Source organism: Phocoena phocoena, chromosome 15, assembly GCF_963924675.1.
Source record: "Phocoena phocoena chromosome 15, mPhoPho1.1, whole genome shotgun sequence".
Lineage (NCBI taxonomy): Eukaryota > Metazoa > Chordata > Mammalia > Artiodactyla > Phocoenidae > Phocoena > Phocoena phocoena.
Window position 1 is genome coordinate 66144949 of NC_089233.1, and position 21284 is coordinate 66166232.

The following is a 21284-nucleotide window of genomic DNA, read 5'->3' on the forward strand; positions in this document are numbered from 1 at the left end:
AAATGTGAATCTCCCAATTCTGGGAAAGTACTCAGTCCTGTTCCCACAAGATTATTGATCATTTTGTAGTAGACTGTATGGGTATGCATACACTGTTAAAAGGCTTTCCTCTTAACATGCCATGTATTTCTGGCAAAGATAAAACTGCTTTTCGCTGTTCCCATGATTTAGAGCCACAGCTAGTCTATGAGGCAGTTCAGTAGCCCTGATGGTTAGGAAACTGTTCCTTATATTGAGCCAAGATTTGCCCTTCAGGACTGTGGTTTCTTTTAGAAGGGGAAGAAATGTGGTTGGGTAGCGCAAGTGGAGGGCTTTGGGGGGTAGCTGGCAAAGTTGTTTCTTGATCTGAATGCTGGTTTCAGGGGTGTTCACCTTATGCATTTAGCTATACTTGTCTTTTATAGAGTTTTCTACATGTTAATATATTTCACAATGAAAAGGTTTTGTTGGTTTTTATTAAATTGCCTCCTTGGAACTATCAATTATTCATGGACTCAGTGGTCAGTTGAGTGTTCTGGTTTTTTGCATGAACTGATAGCCATTTATTTAACCTGTGCATCAGAAAGCCCAGTTTCTCTATAATGGAAACTGATGAGAATTTTGTTTGGTAAGCGTCTGTTTCCTCAGTTGTAGGGTTTTTGGAGTAGATGGGCTTTGGAAACTGTTGAGTGCTGGTTGATGAAAAGACATTCTCTTATGATTCTGTGCTTTCTGATATCTTTACTTGACAGGTGTTTAAAAGACACAATCCTAGCACAGCCGAGGAGCAGGAGATGATGGAGAATCTGTTTGATTCACTCTGTTCCTGCCTAATGCTCAGTTCCAATCGTGAGCGCTTCCTGAAGGGTGAGGGTCTTCAACTGATGAATCTCATGCTAAGGTATGCTTCTTATCTCCTATTATCTCCTAGCTCTCCATCTTTTTTTGCCGAAGTCCTCACTGTTAGCCTGGATTCAAGAACATGTAGCTATGGCCTTTTATTCCATTGAGTTTCCTAGATATATAAAACAGTAAAGTCTTCAAGTGTGTGTATGGTCTTTTCTAAAGTTAGATTGGATGAATAAAAAGTATATTTCAGTCTGCTTGTGCCCTGTGGTTAGGTCATTTGGGAATAGGACCACTCTATCAAAGGGAAATGGTTTTTTTGCTCCTTCTTATAGTGTGTTGGTTTTGGGAAATCTAGTCATTAACTTCTCAACATATCCTATGTTAATTTCTAAACTTAGCCCAGTTTTCTTTATATTCCACATAGACCTGTCTATGCCATATGTTTGTCTGTATTTTTATTATTGACAGCAGAATATAATTCATATTTTTCACTTATACATATTTTTCATTATGTGTTATTTTCAATAATGCATTGCGCATGTGCTATGTGGCTAGCATAGGAGATATGAAAATGTGCAAGACAGTTCTAGAACTTTTCTTTATAGTGCTTTCTTGTATATCTTATTATTTATGCTTTAATTTCTTAAAATATTTATAGTAAATATCATGTTAGTATAATTCACAGAATCCTAAAGTTGGAAGTAAATGGGAGATAGCTTGTTATGGATAATTCTTTTGAGAAATCTGGCTTGGAAGGGAAATAGAAATGGTGTGAAGGGGTAACCAGAGAAGGAGTTGTATTATCAATGGTCAGTTTTTTCAATTGAGAGATGCGAGAGACTATAATCATGGGATTATTCTTTATGAAATTGAGCCAGAGTCTGCTGTCTTGAAACATATTCAAGTACACTGAAAATTCTGTTAATTTATTTCATTGAAAAAAATTTTTAATAAATTTGATAGCTTAGAATATAAGACATGCAAAACTACTGTTAGTAGTAGGACTGATAAGGTACTATGTTAAGTGCTTGGCTTATACAGAATTGGAAGACAGGATTCCTGCCTCCAAGAAGCTAAAAAACAGCTCTGTCACTTGAACACAGCCCAACTTTGGGTGCATATTCCTTGTAGTCTTTTTTCCCATAATTGTTTTCTCTTTAACAGCTTTTTAGGCCTACCACACATGTAATTTTCTATACTGTTTTTGCTTGTTTGTTTGTTTGAACTTAACATGCTGTTTCCCATGTTTTGACATAACCTTCATGAGAGTTTTCAATAACTGAATAATGCACCCTTAGGGAATATAACTCAGTCTTACTTTGTTATTGATATTGAGGGTATTTCCAATGTTTTGTTGTTATAAAAAATTCTCCAGTGACAAATTCTACAAATTTTTGTGTTTAAACTATTTTTGTATTTAAGATTATCAAGGTATATGTTACTAAAACCTCTCCTCTTTAAAGGCTTGTGTAGGCCCAGGGGCACAGTAGACCTCTTGGTTTGTCCAGCGTGTACTAGACCTTAGATTGATTGAAGAATCTTCCTTTGTGGAATTGTTTTTTAAAATTTATTTTAAAGTGCAGAGAGGGGCATTGGAATTATTCAGAGACCTTTAGTGTTCAGCTGATTTTTGCTAGCTTTACTCTCTTGAGTCTTTTGTTTGTTTATCTCCTTTACCCTTCTAATTGCTTGTCCTTTTGTTGAAATGACCCACCTTCTCTCAAGCAAATAGCATATAAAGAAGATGCATTTGGCTTCCTGGACCTTCTAACCTTAAAACTATACTCTGCAGGGACTTTTCTCTAAGCTTCTTAAAGGTCTGAACTGCCAGTGTCTTTGGATGTTTGAGTGCAAATATGAGGTGATGTATTCCTGTAGCATATGGCTTGTAAATGTGCAGCAGTGGGGAGCTGAATAAATAACCAGAAATATGGATTATTCAAACAGGAATGCTGAGATTCTGGGAGCCTAATTAAAAAGGAGCTCCAAAAGACTTAGAAACTGTACCTTTGTAGGATCTCCTAACTTTTCATATTTGAATGCTGAAGTTACTATTAGATTAATTCTTTCACATTAATTAACTATATTAGCAGATTCAGCATTTCTTTTTTTCTCTTTCCCATGCTCTTTGTTCTGTGTTATTTTTCTTCTTCAGACTCCCAAATGGAAAGTTTAATTGGGAGGGAATTTTTTTTTCCTACTAGATTCATCCTTCTTGATCTTCTAGCAAGAGCTGCCAAATTGCTCTCTGTCTCAAGGGAACCCATTCAAAGACTATGAAGCTGTAACACTAGAAGTTCAGGAAAATTTCTGTACTTCCATTGCCCCTAAATACTAATCTTTATTTTGATTTAGACGTTCATCAAACAGTTATGAAATGCCCACCTGGAGAGGTGGCAGTATGGTGTAGTGTGGAAGAATGGGCTTTGGAGTTGAGGCAAATGTGGGTTTGGAACATAGTTCTTTCACTTACTAGTTCTGGATATTTGGTGAGTTACTCTAAGCTTTCTGTCCTCTGACCCTCACTTTTTTCATATGAAAAATGGGAGTAATAATGCCAAATTTGCAGGGATCTTTGTGGGTATTAGACTATATATATAAATTGGCTGGGACAGTTCTGCAGTTCTTAAAACATTGGTAAAGTGCTATGTTAACTTACTGTGTTAAGTGCTAGGCTTATACGGACATGAACAAGACAGGATTCCTGCCTTCAAGAAACTCAGTTGCTAGTGATGGAGGCCAACATTAAATAACCATAATATAATTAAATGTGTTGACTATTGAGAGGAACAGTTAATTTTGCATGTCCACAGAATTTTTTTTTTATGTTTCTGATTATTGATAAGGAAAGGTCACCAACAAGATAGTCATTTATACATTTATATGCACAAATTATCACACATACATATATATATTGGGTTGGCCAAAAAGTTCGTTGAGGTTTTCTGTAGCATCTTACAGAAAATCCCAAACGAACTTTTTGGTCAACCCAATACTACCCAATTTAATACTTTTATCACCTTTATTGAGGCATAATTTATATGCAATCAAACACTAATTTTAATTTTGACAAATGTATATACCTTTGTTTTCACCACAATGAAGATGCAAGATACTGCCAACTGAAAAGAATGCACAACGTGAGAGTTGTGAGTTAAGTTTTATTTGGGGCAAAATGAGGACTATAGCCTGGGAGACAGCCTCTCAGATAGCTCTGAGGAACTGTTCTGAAGAGGTAAGGGGGGAGGTCAGTACATATATGATTTTGGTGAAGGGGAATGTGTGCAATCAAGCACACATTTCGGCAGAGGGTTGCTGCTAGTTGCAAGGAGCAGATTAATGATTTTACTGTTTTTCTAGATATGAGAGGTTACAAGAAATTAGTCTCATAAAATCTTCTCCTGCCCTTCCACCATACACAAAAATAAACTCAATATGACTTAAAGACTTAAATATAAGACACAACACCGTAAAACTCCTGGAAGAGAACATAGGCAAAACATTCTCTGACATAAATCATAACAATGTTTTCTTAGGTCAGTCTCCCAAGGCAAAAGAAATAAAAGCAAATATAAACAAATGGGGCCTAATCAAGCATATAAGCTTTTGCACAGCAAAGGAAACCATAAATCAAATGAAAAGACAACCTCCGGAATGGGAGAAAATATTTGGAAACAATGTGACAGACAAGGGCTTAATTCCCAAAATATACAAACGGCTCATACTGCTCAATATCAAAAAAACAACCGAATCAGAAATTGGACAGAAGACCTAAATAGACATTTTTCCAAAGAAGACATACAGATAGCCAACAGGCACGTGAAAAGATGTTCAACATTGCTATTATTAGAGAAATGCAAGTCAAAACTACAATGAGGCATCAGCTCACACCAGTCAGAATGGCCATCATCAAGAAGTCTACAAAAATAATAATAAATGCGGAGAGGGTGTGAAGAAAAGGGAACCCTCCTACACTGTTAGTAGGAATGTGAATTGGTGCAGCCACTACGGAGAACAGTATGGAAGTTCCTTAAAAAACTAAAAAGGGTTACCATATGACCCAGTAGTCCCACTCCTGGGCATATATCTAGAAAAGAGGAAAACTGTAATCTGAAAAGATACATGCACTCCAGTGTTCATAGCAGCACTATTTACAGTAGCCAAGACATGCAAGTAACTTAAGTGTCCATCAACAGATGAATGGATAAAGAAGATGCTGTATATATATATACAATGGAATATTATTCAGCCATAAAAGAGAATAAAATATTGCCATTTGCAGCAACATGGATGGACCTAGAGATTATCATACTAAGTGAAGTCAGTCAGACAGAGAAAGACAAATATCATATGATGTCACTTACATGTAGAATCTAAAAAAAATGGTGCCAATGAACTTATTTACAAAACATAAATAGACTCACAGACATAGAAAACAAACTTATGGTTACCAAAGGGGAAAGGGTTGGGAGGAGAGATACATTAGGAGTTTGGGATTAACACATACGCACTACTATATATAAAACAGATAAACAACAAGGATCTAATGTATAGCACAGGGAACTATATTTGATATTTTGGAATGACCTGTAATGGAAAAGAATCTATAATGGAGCTGAATCACTTTGCTGTACACCTGCATCTAACACGACATTGTAAATCAACTGTACTTCAACAGCAACGAAAAATCTTCTGAAAAACTCTGGAGGCCTGTTCTGCCAGTTCTTGCCAGAGCACAGAGTGCCTCATTCCTGATATCTCCCCCCTGAACTCCTTTCACGGTGTGTTGAAGGTCAGCGACTGCTGTGGTTAGTGACCTAATCCTTGTAGAGGTAGATGGCAAGTGACAGCTTTCAGTTGGCAATACATAGTTTTATATTTTGTAGTAGCCACAGTAAAAAGTTTAAAAGAAACAAAATAATAGGTTTTATTTAATGCCGTATATTATAAATCAATTCAACATGTAATCAATAAAAACATTATTAAGCCATTTTGCATTATTTTTTCTACTAAGTCTTTAAAATCCAGTGTGTATTTTACATTAACATCTGAATTCAGTGCTAAATTTTCATTACAGTACTTGATTTGTAGTTAGATTTCATAAAATTTACAGTTGAAAAAGTAGATTCCCATACTTAGGTTTCTGTAAACATACTTAACTGTTTCCCAATAACTGAATCAAATATCAATTTCTAAACTTAAATTTATTTAAATTAAATTTAAATTTTAGCTCCTCAATTTAAATCTGAAATTTAGCTATATTTCAGATGTTCAGTGGCTACATGTGGCTAGTGGCTATGATATCGGACAATGCATGTGTAGATCATTTTTATCACCCTCCAAAATTTCCTTGATCACTTTTGCAATCAGTTCCCACCAATCCACCTTTGACCCCAGTCAGACATTGTCCTTCTAGAATTTCATATAAATAGAGTCATACAGTATGCGTTTTGTTTAGCTTATTTAACTCAACAGGTTGTTTTTGAGGTTCATTTATTTTGCATGTATTAGTAGTGTGATTCTTTTTTTATGCTTAGTAGTATTCGATTATATTTCTGCATTCCAGCATATCAGTTTGTTTATTTATTCACCTATTCTAGACATTTGGGTTGTTTCCATTGTTTTGCTGTTGTGAATAAAGCTGCTTAAAAGTCTTTGGATAAACATATATTTTCATTTCTCTTGGTTAAATACCTGGGAGTGGAATGAGTGAGTCATATATTAAATAAAAATTTACTATTAGAAACTACCAAGTTGTTTCCCAAAATGATTGTATCATTTTATATCCCTACCAGCAAGGCATGAGAACTCCAGTTGCTCTGTATCCTCCTTAATACCTGGTATTGTCAGATTTTAGTTTTAGCCATTTGAGTGAGTATGTATTGTGGCTTTAATCTGCATACAACTGATTACTCAGGTTGTTGAGCATCTTTTCATGTTCATATTGACCTTTCTTATACATTTTGTTAAAGTCAAACCTTTGTTCAGACCTTTTGTCTAAATTTTATTTGGGTTGTCTTATTGAGTTTTAAGTGTTCTTTACTCTAGGTAGAAGTCTTTGTCAGATACATGTTTTAGAAATATTGTTTTCCTAGTCTGTGGCTTGCCTTTTCATTTTTTAGCAGTATCTTTTAAAGAGCAAAAGTTTTACTTTGATAAAGTCTAATTTGTAAAAACTATTTTTTAAATTGTGCTTTTGGTATGGTATATAAACTGTGTTTGTCTAACCCAAGGTCTCAAACTGTTCCTTTCATATTTTCTTTTACAACTTTCAGTTTTAGGCATTTATAGGTCTGTCATCCATTTTAAGTTAATTTTTATATATAGTGTTAGATATGAATTGAGGTTCTTGGTTTTATTTATTATTTTTGTATATAGATGTCCAGTTCTGGCACCATTTATTGCAAAGACTGTCCACATTCCGTTTAATTGCCTTTACACCTTTGTCAGAAATCAATTATATATGTGTGGGTCTATTTCTGTGCTTTCTATTCTGCTCTATTGATCTGTGTATCTGTCTTTTTGCCAACACAACCCTATTTTGACTTTATGGTTAAGTCTTGAAATTACATGGTGTGAATCCTCAGACTTAATGTCTTTTTAAAGACTGTTTTAACTATTCTAGTTCTTTACTTTCTTTGTCTTTCTGTATAAATTTTAGAATCAGCCTGTTAATTTCTAGAAAAACTCTGCTGGGGTTTTGATTGGTATCATATTGAATCTATGGGTTCTTTTGGGGAGGATGGACATCTTTGCAATAATGAGTCTTCCAATCCATGAATGTCGTATATTTCTTCATTTATTTAGGTCTTTGATTTCTTTCATCAATGCTCTGATTTTTAAAGACAATTTGATACTTTATATTTTCCTAGAAATTTTCAATTTCATAGATTTTCAAGTTTATTAACATGTTATCCTTGTATCATTCTTTTCTATATCTTCCATTTCATTTCATCTTTTTCATTTTCACCTCTTTACGTCTCTTTTATAATCCTTTTTTAAAATTTTTAAATTTTATTTATTTTTTTATACAGCAGGTTCTTATTAGTTATCCATTTTATACATATTAGTGTATATATGTCAGTCCCAATCTCCCAATTCATCCCACCACCACCACCCCCACCACTTTCCCCCCTTGGTGTCCATACGTTTGTTCTCTACATCTGTGTCTCTATTTCTGCCCTGCAAACCAGTTCATCTGTACCATTTTTCTAGGCTTCACATACATGCATTAATATACAGTATTTCTTTTTCTCTTTCTGACTTACTTCACTCTGTATGACAGTCTCTAGGTCCATCCATGTCTCTACAAATGACCCAGTTTCATTCCTTTTTATGGCTGAGTAATATTCCATTGTATATATGTACCACAACTTCTTTATGCATTCCTCTGTTGATGGACATTTAGGTTGCATTGCTTCCATGTCTTGGATATTGTAAATAGTGCTGCAATGAACATTGGGGTGCATGTGTCTTTTTGAATTATGGTTTTCTCTGGGTATATGCTGGGTCATGTGGTAGTTCTATTTTTAGTTTTTTAAGGAATCTCCATACTATTCTCCATAGTGGCTGTATCAATTTGCATTCCCACCAACAATGCATGAGGGTTCCCTTTTCTCCACACCCTCTCCAGCATTTATTGTTTGTAGATTTTTTGATGATGGCCATTCTGACAGGTGTGAGGGATACCTCATTGTAGTTTTGATTTGCATTTCTCCAATAATTACTGATGTTGAGCATCTTTTCATGTGTTTGTTGGCCATCTGTATGTCTTCTTTGGAGAAATGTCTCTTTAGGTCTTCTGTCCATTTTTTAACTGGGTTATTTATTTTTTTGCTATTGAGCTCCGTGAGCTGTTTGTATATTTTGGACATTAATCCTTTGTCAGTTGATTCATTTGCAAATATTTTCTCCCATTCTGAGGGTTGTCTTTTTGTATTGTTTATGATTTCCTTCACTGTGCAAAAGCTTTTAAGTTTAATTAGGTCCCATTTGTTTATTTCTATTTTTATTCTCATTACTCTAGGAGGTGGGTCAAAAGAGATCTTGCTGCGATTTATGTCAAGGAGTGTTCTGCCTATATTTTCCTCTAAGAGTTTTATAGTGTTTGGCCTTACATTTAGGTCTTTAATCCATTTTAAGTTTACTTTTGTGTATAGTGTTAGGGAGTGTTCTAATTTCATTCTTTTACATGTAGCTGTCCAGTTTTCCCAACACCACTTATTGAAGAGGCTATCTTTGCTCCATTGTATATTCTGGCTTTCTTTGTCATAGATTAGGTGACCACAGGTGTGTGGGTTTATCTCTGGACTTTCTATCCTGTTCCATTGATCTATAGTTCTTTTTCTGTGCCAGTACTATACTGTCTTGACTGCTATAGCTTTGTAGTATAGTCCGAAGTCGGGGAGCCTGATTCCTCCAGCTCCATTTTTGTTTCTCAAGATTGCTTTTGCTATTTGACGTCTTTTGTGTTTCCATACAAATTGTAACATTTTTTCTTCTAGTTCTGTGAAAAATGCCATTGATAATTTGATAGGGATTGCATCGAATCTGTAGATTGCTTTGGGTAGTATAGTCATTTTCACAATATTGATTCTTCCAATCCAAGAACATGGTATATCTCTCCATCTGTTTATGTCCTCTTTGATTTTGTTCATCAGTATCTTATAGTTTTCTTTTTTTTTTATTTTTTAATTTAATTTAATTTTTTTATACAGCAGGTTCATATTAGTCATCCATTTTATACACATCAGTGTATACATGTCAATCCCAATCTCCCAATTCATCACACCACCACCCCGACCCACCACTGCTTTCCCCGCTCGGTGTCCATACGTTTGTTCTCTACATCTGTGTCTCAATTTCTGCCCTGTAAACCAGTTCATCTGTACCATTTTTCTAAGTTCCACAAATATGCGTTAATATGCAGTATTTGTTTTTCTCTGTCTTACTTACTTCACTCTGTATGACAGTCTCTAGATTCATCCACATCTCTACAAATGCCCCAATTTTGTTTCTTTTGGCTGAGTAATATTCCATTGTATATATGTACCACATCTTCTTTATCCATTCACCTGTCGATGGGCATTTAGGGTGCTTCCATGACTTGGCTGTTGGAAGTAGTGCTGCAGTGAACATTGGGGTGCATGTGTCTTTTTGAATTATGGTTTTCTCTGAGTATATGCCCAGTAATGGGTTTGCTGGGTCATATGGTAATTCTGTTTTTAGTTTTTTAAGGAACCTCCATACTGTTCTCCATAGTGGCTGTATCAATTTACATTCCCACCAACAGTGCAAGAGGGTTCCCTTTTCTCCACACCCTCTCCAGCATTTGTTGTTTATAGATTTTCTAATGATGCCCATTCTTTATTTATTCTTTTAAAATTTTTGAATTTTAATTTATTTTTTTATACAGCAGGTTCTTATTAGTCATCAATTTTATACACATCAGTGTATACATGTCAATCCCAGTCACCCAGTTCAGCACACCACCATCCCCAGATGCCCATTCTAAACGGTGTGAGGTGATACCTCACTGTAGTTTTGATTTGCATTTCTCTAATAATTAGTGATGTTGAGCAGCTTTTCGTGTGATTCTTGGCCATCTGCATGTCTTCTTTGGAGAAATGTCTATATTTAGGTCTTCTGCCCATTTTTCTGATTGGGTTGTTTGTTTTTCTAATATTGAGCTGCATGAGCTGTTTATATATTTTGGAGATTAATCCTTCGTCCGTTGATTCGTTTGCAAATATTTTCTTCCATTCTCAGGGTTGTCTTTTCGTCTTGTTTGTAGTTTCCTTTGCTTTGCAAAAGCTTTTAAGTTTCAGTGGGTCCCATTTGTTTATTTTTGTTTTTATTTCCATTCCTCTAGGAGGTGGATCAAAAAAGATCTTGCTGTGATTTATGTCACAGAATGTTCTTCCTTTGTTTTCCTCTAAGAGTTTTATAGTGTCCGGTCTTACATTTAGGCCTCTGATCCATTTTGAGTTTATTTTTGTGTTTGGTGTTAGGGAGTATTCTAATTTCATTCTTTTACATGTAGCTGTCCAGTTTTCCCAGCATCTCTTATTGAAGAGACTGTCTTTTCTCTATTATATATCCTTGCCTCCTTTGTCATAGATTAGTTGAGCATAGGTGCATGGGCTTATTTCTGGGCTTTCTATCCTGTTCCATTGATCTATATTTCTGTTTTTGTGCCAGTACCATACTGTCTTGATTACTGTAGCTTTGTAGTATAGCCCGAAGTCAGGGAGTCTGATTCCTCCAGCTCCATATTTTTCCCTCATGACTGCTTTGGCTATTCAGGGTCTTTTGTGTCTGCATACAAATTTTAAGATTTTTTTTCTAGTTCTGTAAAAAATGCCATTGGTAATTTGATAGGGATTGCATTGAATCTGTAGATTGCTTTGGGTAGTATTGTCTTTTTCACAATATTGATTCTTCCAATCCAAGAACATGGTATATCTCTCCATCTGTTGGCATCATCTTTAATTTCTTTCAACAGTGTCTTATAGTTTTCTGCATACAGGTCTTTTTTCTTCCTAGGTAGGTTTATTCCTGGGTATTTTATTCTTTTCGTTGTCATGGTAAATGGGAGTGTTCCTTTAATTTCTCTTTCAGGCTTTTCATCATTACTGTAAGGAAGGCAAGAGATTTATGTGCATTAATTTTGTATCCTGCAACTTTACCAAATTCATTGATTAGCTCTAGTAGTTTTCTGGTGGCATCTTTAGGATTCTCTATGTATAGTATCATGTCATCTGCAAACAATGACAGTTTTACTTCTTCTTTTCCAATTTGTATTCCTTTTATTTCTTTTTCTTCTCTGATTGCCATGGCTAGGATTTCCAAAACTCCGTTGAATAATAGTGGCGAAAGTGGACATCCTTGTCTTGTTCCTGATCTTAGAGGAAATGCTTTCAGTTTTTCACCGTTGAAAATTATGTTTGCTGTGGCATTGTTGTATATGGCCTTTATTATGTTGAGGTAGGTCCCCTCTGTGCCCACTTTCTGGAGAGTTTTTATCATAAATGGGTGTTGAATTTTGTCAAAAGCTTTTTCTGCATCTATTGAGATGATCATATGGGTTTTTTCCTTCAGTTTGTTAATATGGTGTATCACATTGATTGATTTGCATATACTGCAGAATGCTTGCATCCCTGGGATAAATGCCACTTGATCATGGTGTATGATCCTTTTAATGTGTTGTTGTTGTCTATTTGCTAATATTTGTTGAGGATTTTTGCATCTGTATTCATCAGTGATATTGGTCTGTAGTTTTCTTTTTTTAGTATGTTTGTCTGGTTTTGGTGTCAGGGTGATGGTGGCCTCATAGAATGAGTTTGGGAGTGTTCCTTTCTCTGCCATTTTTTGGAAGAGTTTGAGAAGGATGGGTGTTAACTCTTCTCTAAATGTTTGATAGAATTCACCTGTGAAGCCATCTGGTCCTGGACTTCTGTTTGTTGGAAGATTTTAAATCAGAGTTTCAATTTCATTACTTGTGATTGGTCTGTTCATATTTTCTATTTCTTCCTGGTTCAGTCTTGGAAGGTTATACCTTTCTAAGAATGTGTCCATTTCTTCCAGGTTGTCCGTTTTATTGGCATAGAGTTTGTTTTAGTAGTGTCTTAAGATGCTTTGAATTTCTGTGGTGTCTGTTGTAACTTCTCCTTCTTCATTTCTAATTTTTTTTTTTTTTTTTTTGTGGTACGTGGGCCTCTCACTGTTGTGGCCTCTCCCATTGCAGAGCACAGGCTCTGGACGCACAGGCTCAGCGGCCATAGCTCACAGGCCCAGCCGCTCCGCGGCATGTGGGATTCTCCCAGACCGGGGCACAGACCTGCGTCCCCTGTATCGACAGGTGGACTCTCAACCACTGCGCCACCAGGGAAGCCCTCATTTCTAATTTTATTGATTTGAGTCCTTTTTCTTGATGAGTCCTTTTTCTTGATGAGTCTGGCTAATGCTTTATCGATTTTGTTTATCTTCTCAAAGAACCAGCTTTTAGTTTTATTGATCTTTGCTGCTGTTTTCTTTGTTTCTATTTCATTTATCTCTGCTCTGATCTTTATGATTTCTTTCCTTCTACTAACTTTGGGTTTTGCTTGTTCTTCTTCCTCTAGTTCCTTTAGGATGTTAGATTCTTTATTTGAGGTTTTTCTTGTTTCTTGAGGTAGGCTTGTATTGCTATAGACTGCCCTCTTGCAGCTGCTTTTGCTGCATCCCATAGATTTTGGATTGTCATGTTTTCGTTGTAATTTATCTCTAGGTATGTTTTGATTTCTTCAGTGATCTTGGTTATTTAGTAACATATTGTTTAGCCTTCATGTGTTTGTGTTTTTTACGTTTTTTTCCCTGTAATTGATTTCTGATCTCTTATTGTTGTGGTCAGAAAAGATGCTTGATGTGATTTCAATTTTCTTAAATTTACTGAGGCTTGATTTGTGACCCAAGATGTGATCTATCCTGGAGACTGTTCCATGGGCACTTGAGAAGAAAGTGTAATCTGCTGTTTTTGGATGGAGTGTCCTATAAATGTCAATTAAATCTATCTGGTCTATTTTGTGATTTAAAGCTTGTGTTTCCTTATTACTTTTCTCTTTGGATGATCTGTCCATTGGTGTTAGTGAGGTGTTAAAGTCCCCCACTATTATTGTGTTACTGTCTATTTCCTCTTTTATAGCTGTTAGCAGTTGCCTTATATATTGAGGTCCTCCTATGTTGGGTACATATATATTTATAATTGTTATATCTTCTTCTTGGATTGATCCCTTGATCATTATGTAGTGTCCTTCTTTGTCTCTTGTAACATTCTTTATTTAAAGTCTATTTCATCTCATATGAGTATTGCTACTGCAGCTTTCATTTGATTTCCATTTGCATGGAATATCTTTTTCCATCCCCTCACTTTCAGTCTGTATGTGTCCCTAGGTCTGAAATGGGTCTCTTGTAGACAGCATATATATGGGTCTTGTTTTTGTATCCATTCAGTGAGCCTGTGTCTTTTGGTTGGAGTATTTAATCCATTCACGTTTAAGGTAATTATTAATATATATGTTCCTATTACCATTTTCTTAATTGTTATGGGTTTGTTTTTGTAGGTCCTTTCCTTCACTTGTGTTTCCCACTTAGAAAAGTTCCTTTAGCATTTGTTGTAGAGCTGGTTTGCTGGTCCTGAATTCTCTTAGCTTTTGCTTCTCTGTAAAGCTTTTGATTTCTCCATCAAATCTGAATGAGATCCTTGCCGGGTAGAGTACTCTTGGTTGTAGGTTCTTCCCTTTCATCACTTTAAATATATCCTGCCAGTCCATTCTGGCTTGTAGAGTTTCTGCTGAGAAATCAAGTGCTAACCTTATGGGAGTTCCCTTGTATGTTATTTGTTGTTTATCCCTTGCTCCTTTCAATAATTTTTCTTTGTCTTCAGTTTTTGCCAATTTGATTACTATGTGTCTTGGCGTGTTTCTCCTTGGGTTTATCCTGTATGGGACGCTCTGCACTTCCTGGACTTGGGTGGCAATCTCCTTTCCCACGTTAGGGAAGTTTTCGACTATAATCTCTTCAAATATTTTCTCGGGTCCTTTCTCTCTCTCTTCTCCTTCTGGACCCCTATAATGTGAATGTTGTTGGGTTTAATGTTGTCCCAGAGGTCTCTTAGGCTGTCTTCATTTCTTTTCTTTCTTTTTTCTTTATTCTGTTCCACAGCAGTGAATTCCACCATTCTGTCTTCCAGGTCACTTATCCATTCTTCTGCCTCAGTTTTTCTGCTACTGATTCCTTCTGGTGTATTTTTCATTTCAGTTATTGTGTTGTTCATCTCTGTTTGTTTGTTCTTTAATTCTTCTAGATCTTTGTTAAACATTTCTTGCGTCTTCTCGATCTTTGCCTCCATTCTTCTTCCGAGGTCCTGGATCATCTTCACTATCATTATTCTGAATTCTTTTTCTGGAAGGTTGCCTATCTCCACTTCATTTAGTTGTTTTTCTGGGGTTTTATTTTGTTCCTTCATCTGGTACAAAGTCCTCTGCCTTTTCATTTTGTCTATCTTTCTGTGAATGTAGTTTTCCTTCCCCAGGCTGCAGAATTGTAGTTCTTCTTGCTTCTGCTGTCTGCCGTCTGGTGGATGAGGCTATCTAAGAGGCTTGTCACTGTCGTAGTTTTCTGTGTACGGATCTTTTGCCTCCTTAGGTAGGTTTATTCCTAGGTATTTTATTCTTTTTGTTGCAGTGGTAAATGGAATTGTTTCCTTAATTTCTCTTTCTGATCTTTTGTTGTTAGTGTATAGGAATGAAGAGATTTCTGTGCCTTAATTTTGTATCCTACGACTTTACTAAATTCATCGATTATCTCTTGTAGTTTTCTGGTAGCATCTTTTTTTTTTTTTTTTTTGCGGTATGCGGGCCTCTCACTGTTGGGGCCTCTCCCGTTGTGGAGCACAGGCTCCGGACACGCAGGCCCAGCCGCCATGGCTCATGGGCCTAGCCGCTCCGCGGCATGTGGGATCTTCCTGGACTGGGGCATGAACCTGTGTCCCCTGCATCGGCAGGTGGACTCTCAACCACTGCGCCACCAGGGAAGCCCTCTGGTAGCATCTTTAGGATTTTCTATGTATAGTATCATGTCATCTGAAAACAGTGACAGTTTTTCTTCTTCTTTGCCAATCTGGATTCCTTTTATTTCTTTTTTTCTCTGATTGCTGTGGCTAAGACTCCAAAACTATGTTAAATAATAGTAGCGAGAGTGGGCACCCCTGTCTTGTTCCTGATTTTAGAGAAAACACTTTCAGTTTTTCACCATTGAGAATGATGTTTGCTGTGGGTTTGTCGTATATGGCCTTTATTATTTTGAGGTAGGGTCCCTCTATGCCCACTTTCTGGAGAGTTTTTATCATAAATTGGTGTTGAATTTTGTTGAAAGCCTTTTCTGCATCTATTGAGATGATTATATGGTTTTTATTCTTCAATTTGTTAATATGGTGTATCACATTGATTGATTGGCATATATTGAAGAATCCTTGCATCCCTGGGAAAAATCACACTTGATCAAGGTTTATGATTTTTTAATGTGTTGTTGGATTCGGTTTGCCTGATTTTTGCCTCTATGTTCATCAGTGATATTGGCCTGTAATTTTCTTTTTTTGTGATAAATTGTCTGGTTTTGCTATTAGGGTGATGGTGGCCTCATAGATGAGTTTGGGAGTGTTCCTCCCTCTAATATTTCGGAAGAGTTTGTGAAGCATCGGTGTTAGCTCTTTTCTAAATGTTTGATAGAATTCTCCTGTGAAGACCCCTGGTCCTGAACTGTTGTTTGTTGGAAGATTTTAAATCATAGTTTCAATTTCATTACTTGTGATTGGTCTATTCATATTTGCTATTTCTCTGAGCTTCCTGGACTTGATTGACTATTTCCTTTCCCATGTTAGGGAAGTTTTTGACTAGTCTCTTCACATATTTTCTCAGACCTGTTCTCTTTGTCTCCTTCTTCTGAGTCCCCTATAATTTGAATGTTGGAACGTTTAATGTTGCCCCAGAGGTCTCTGAGACTGTCTTCAATTCTTTTCATTCTCTTTTCTTTATTCTGCTCTGCAGCAGTTGTTTGCACCATTCTTTCTTCCAGCTCACTTATCCATTCTTGTGCCTCAGTTATTCTGCTATTGATTCCTTCTAGTGTATTTTTAATTTCAGTTATTGTGTTGTTCATCACTGTTTGTTTGTTCTTTAGTTCTTCTAGGTCCTTATTAAATGTTTCTTGTATTTTGTCTGTTCTCTTTCTGAGATTTTGGATTATCTTTACTGTCACTACTCTGAATTCTTTTTCAGGTAGCTTGCCTATTTCCTCTTCATTTCTTTCGTCTTGTGGGTTTTTATCTTGCTCCTTCATCTGCAATATATTTCTCTCTCTTCTTATTTTGTCTAACTTACTGTGTTTGGGGTCTCCTTTCTGCAGGTTGCAGGGTCGTAGTTCCTCTTGCTTCTGGTGTCTGCCCCCAGTGGGCGAGGTTGGTCCAGTGCTTTGTGTAGGCTTCCTTGTAGGAGAGACTGGTGCCTTCATTCTGGTGGGTGGAGCTGGATCTCATCACGCAGATGGGCAGGGCCACATCACTTGGTGTGTTCTTGGGGTGTCTGTGGGCTTAGTACGACTTTATGCAGCCTGTCTGCTGATGCGTGGGTTTGTGTTCCTGTCTTGCTTGTTGTTTGGTGTGGGGCATTCAGCACTGGAGCCTGCAGGCATTTGGGTGCAGCTGGGTCTTGGATTTGAGATGTAGACCTCCAGGAGACCTCTTGCCATTTAATATTGCCTGGGACTGGGAATTCTCTGGCATTCCAGTGTACTGGACTCAGTGCTCCCACACCAGAGGCTCAGGCCCCAAACCTGGCCTGGGAACCAAGACCCCACAAGCCACATGGCTTGGCAGTAAGAGGGTGGGAAAAAAAAAAAGTGCAGGAAGAAAACAAATGAAAACTGAAGACGGATAGCAAAAATAAAAACAAGCAAACAACAACAACAACAACTAAGAACAAACAAACAAATGAAGAAACAGACAAAGCCCCAGACAGATGGTAAAAGCAGAACCAAACAAAAACAAAGAAACAAGCACAAAACGTACAAAAAAAGAAACAAAAACACGGTAAACAAAAAACAAGAGAATAAGCAGACAAACAAAAGAACCCCAAAATGAAATCAAACAATTAAAAACAAAATTGACAAAAAAATAAAAACCAAACAAGAGCAGAATGCAAACTGAAGGAAAAAGTAAAGAAAACAAAACAAGCACACAAAGATCATTTTTAAAAGATAAAGACAAGAACAAATAGAACAAAGCAAAAAAGATTTAAACAAAACTGAACAAAGGAAAAAAAAAAGAAAAGGAAAAAACACAGAACAAAAAAGTAATGTAGAGAGAGAAATATAAAAAAATTAAAATATATTTTAGAAGTTTTTAAAAACTCAAATAAAAATAAAAACAATAATAATAAAACAGCAACAGAACAAAACATTTTAAAAAATAGTAATCATTATATTTTCCTGGGTCTCAGCTTTCAGCATCCTTGCCCCCCACCATGAGTCACAGCCAGCACTTGGCTCCCCAGGAGGCCCTCTACAACCTCTAGTTAGGTCTCTGGTCCCACTGTGGGCACTCTGGGGGCAGCTCAGGCTCTGACCTGGCCCACCTCCTGTACGTACTAGTCTGCAGCTGCTAGAGCTAGACCGGTTTCATTTGTGGGAACACTCATTGTCCATCCAGGTATTCTGTAGATGCAGGGTTTACCAAGCTGATCACAAGGACTTAATCTGAGGCTTGTGCAGCTTCACAGGAAGACTTTTGTTCCTCTTCCTTAGTCACCCTGCCCTGGGGCTCAACTGTGGTTTTAGCCTCACCTCTGCATGTGAACCACCCACAGGAGTCTGCTCCTGAGGCTGCCCTGGAGCACTTGGGTCTGCCCTAGTGAGGACAGGGTGCGGAGGTGGCATGACTGCCTGGGTCACAAGGGCTCTGGTGGTGACAGGTGCATGGGAAAGCCAGAGGCCACGGGAATGATAGATCCAGCCTTAGCGCCTGGCAGCTGGCGTGAGAAGGTCAGCCCTGGAGGGAGCTTTTCTTAGCCCTGGCCACAGGCGTGAGAAGGTCCTCTTTAACTTTTTATGTCATTTTATATTATATGTGACTCTTGTTAAGAGCATATAGCTGTTTCTTGGTTTTTTAGTCCAATGCGGGAGTTTGTTTTTAAGTAGATGAATTTGATGTACTTGTTTCTATTACAATTATGTTTGGCCCTTTTCTTCTGTTTGTGTGTTTATTTATTTATTTTTAAACATAGTGGGTTTTTTGGGCTGTGTTGGGTCTTCATTGCTGTGCGCAGGCTTTCTCTAGTTGCTGTGAGTGGGGGCTACTCTTTTGTTGCGGTGCGCAGGCTTCCCATTGCGGTGGCTTCTCTTGTTGCGGCACACAAGCTCTAGGCACATGGGCTTCAGCAGTTGTGGCACACAGGCTCAGTAGTTGTGGCGCATGGGCCCAAGAGCGCGTGGGCTCAGTAGTTGTGGCTTGCAGGCTCTAGGGCATGCAGGCTTCAGTAGTTGTGGTGCACAGGCTCAGTAGTTGTGACAGGCTCTAGAGCACAGGCTCAGTAGTTGTTGCGCACGGGCTTAGTTGCTCTGCGGCGTGTGGGATCAAACCCGTGTCCCTGCATTGGCAGGCAGATTCTTAACGGGAGTCCCTCTTCTGTTTATTTTGTTCTGATGATTTCCTTCATGGTTTTATTTTATTTTGTCTTGTCTTTTAGTTCTTTCATCCTTTTCCTTCTTCTGTGAAAATGTGGAAATTATTCTGTTTCTTTTCTATTAGTGAAATTTACTTTTTAAAAAATGAAGCTTTATTTATTTGTTTATGAACGTTCAAAATGCTACCAAGTCCCTTCACGATCTGGTCTCTGCCTAATTCTCCTGTGACCATGTCTTCTCATTCTCCCTTTTCCACACATTTACATTCTACTGTCTAAACCAAACTACTTTAGATTCCTTAACACATTGCTGTATTCTCTGGGTGATTCACCCTTGATGTTTAAGCTAAACTTCTTTAAGAAGCTTCTGCCCCTGTATCACTTCTCCTAGGCCTGTCCTTACACCCCTACTCACCCTCTAGATTGTAGAGCTTAGGTTGTGGTATCCCTTACATACCTCTGTGGGAGCACTTACCACTGTGTGTAACATCTGTTTGTCTCTGGCTATACTATAAGACTCTTTTTTTTTATATATATATAAATTTATTTATTTTATTCATTTATTTTTGGCTGCATTGGGTCTTCGCTGCTGCACGTGGGCTTTTTCTAGTTGCGGCGAGCAGGGGCTACTCTTTGTTGCAGTGCACAGGCTTCTCATTGCAGTGGCTTCTCTTGCTGCTGAGCACAGGCTCTAGGTGCACGGGCTTCAGTAGTTGTAGCATGCAGGCTCAGTAGTTGTGGCTCACGGGCTTAGCTGCTCCCCTGCATGTGGGATCTTCCTGGACCAGGGCTTGAACCCATGTCCCCTGCATTGGCAGGTGGATTCTTAACCACTGCGCCACCAGGGAAGCCCACTATAAGACTCTTGAGAGCAGAGACCAGGTTTTCCATTTTATATCCCCAGAATCTAGCAACAGTATACATTAGGCTCCCAGTAAATATTTTCTAAATGAATAAGAAAAATCTGAGAAATATTTTTGCTGTTTAGAGTCATTGGGTCATAGAATTGCTGGCAGACCCCATAGATAGGCCCAAAGAATGAGGAGTGACTTATTAAAAGCCATGTAGCTGAGAACACAATTTTCTGCCAAGAGATATTTAGTCCTATTTTCCCATGTGAAATTTTTTAGTGTGTGAAGAACATAAAACAGTCTACACGATGGTTGTGAGCCTGATCTTCAAGGTTCCAGGGAAGCCAGGCATCAGCTCTAGGCCTGGGCTCACTGCCCTCTTTGGCCTGTGGCCATGCTGGGCTTCAGAGCAGAAGCCAACTCAAGTGCCCGCACTTCAGTTTATCCCCCTTGGGAATACTTCACCCTTTCAACTCTTCTTCCATCATACTCCTAGGTGTTTCAGTGTTATGGTTTGGTTATTCATTTCTTATAACCTTTCTACTCAAGTTTCAAAGAAGTCCTTCATGTAGATTTGTAGTTGAGTTTCAGCTTTTGTTTCTGGGGACTGTTCAGAGGTCTAGTACCCCTTACCTCACAAGCTTTTCCCCTCTGGTTTACCCTTCCACCCCAGTGTCAGTTTAGTTGTCAGGTGACTTCTTTTCATTCCTGTGTTAAGAGTGCCTGGATTTCACAGTGCCTGACAGAATCAATAAGGAAAAAAGGGCTATTTTTTTGTTTGTTTTTTTCTCTCTCTCTGCCAAAGGATAGATGAAGACATTTTGGAAAAGGAGGAAAGATTGCTGAGGTGATATTTTAAAATGGAACTCATGCTGTGGAAAAAGCAGTAGGTATCCGTCCTAGAGCATAGGAACTCAAAAAAAAAAAAAGATTTCTCATTTGGCTGTAGCGTTTTGATAAGGAAAGAGAAAAGATGAGGTGAGGGTGGGACCTGCAGGGCCTCTTAGGCAGTGGAGAACTGTGTACTGAAAGGGAGAGCCAGAGTCCCTGTGTGTGTGTCAGGCATCTTGGTCTCATTCTTTTCGTTTGGTAGTCAGGAGTTAGGGTACAGAGAGGATATTTGGATGGTCTTTGGCTAGCAGCAGGAGAGTTCAGATATGAACATGAACCAAGTGGTATTAATAAGACTAGATTATACCTATGGGGGTATAGCTATTTTAGAATTTGGCAGGAAATGAGGGTGGAGCTATAAAAATGCCCTCATTGCCCCTGGATTGGGACTGGTTTGCCATTTCTTTGTACTTGGTTACAGATGCCTGTCTTTGGTAAGATTTTGCTACAAATAGAAGATTTCAGTATACTGGGCTTAATTATAGACTGTACTCCAAAT

General features: G+C 37.7%; 1 protein-coding gene across 1 annotated transcript in view; it reads left to right on the forward strand.

The window, feature by feature from the left end:
- Positions 1-21284, forward strand: part of CTNNBL1 (catenin beta like 1) — a 169071-nt gene that overhangs the window by 72800 nt on the left and 74987 nt on the right. The window contains exon 10 of the mRNA XM_065892012.1: positions 732-880. Within this exon, the coding sequence (XP_065748084.1) occupies positions 732-880 (149 nt within the window). The remainder of the gene's footprint in view (positions 1-731; positions 881-21284) is intronic.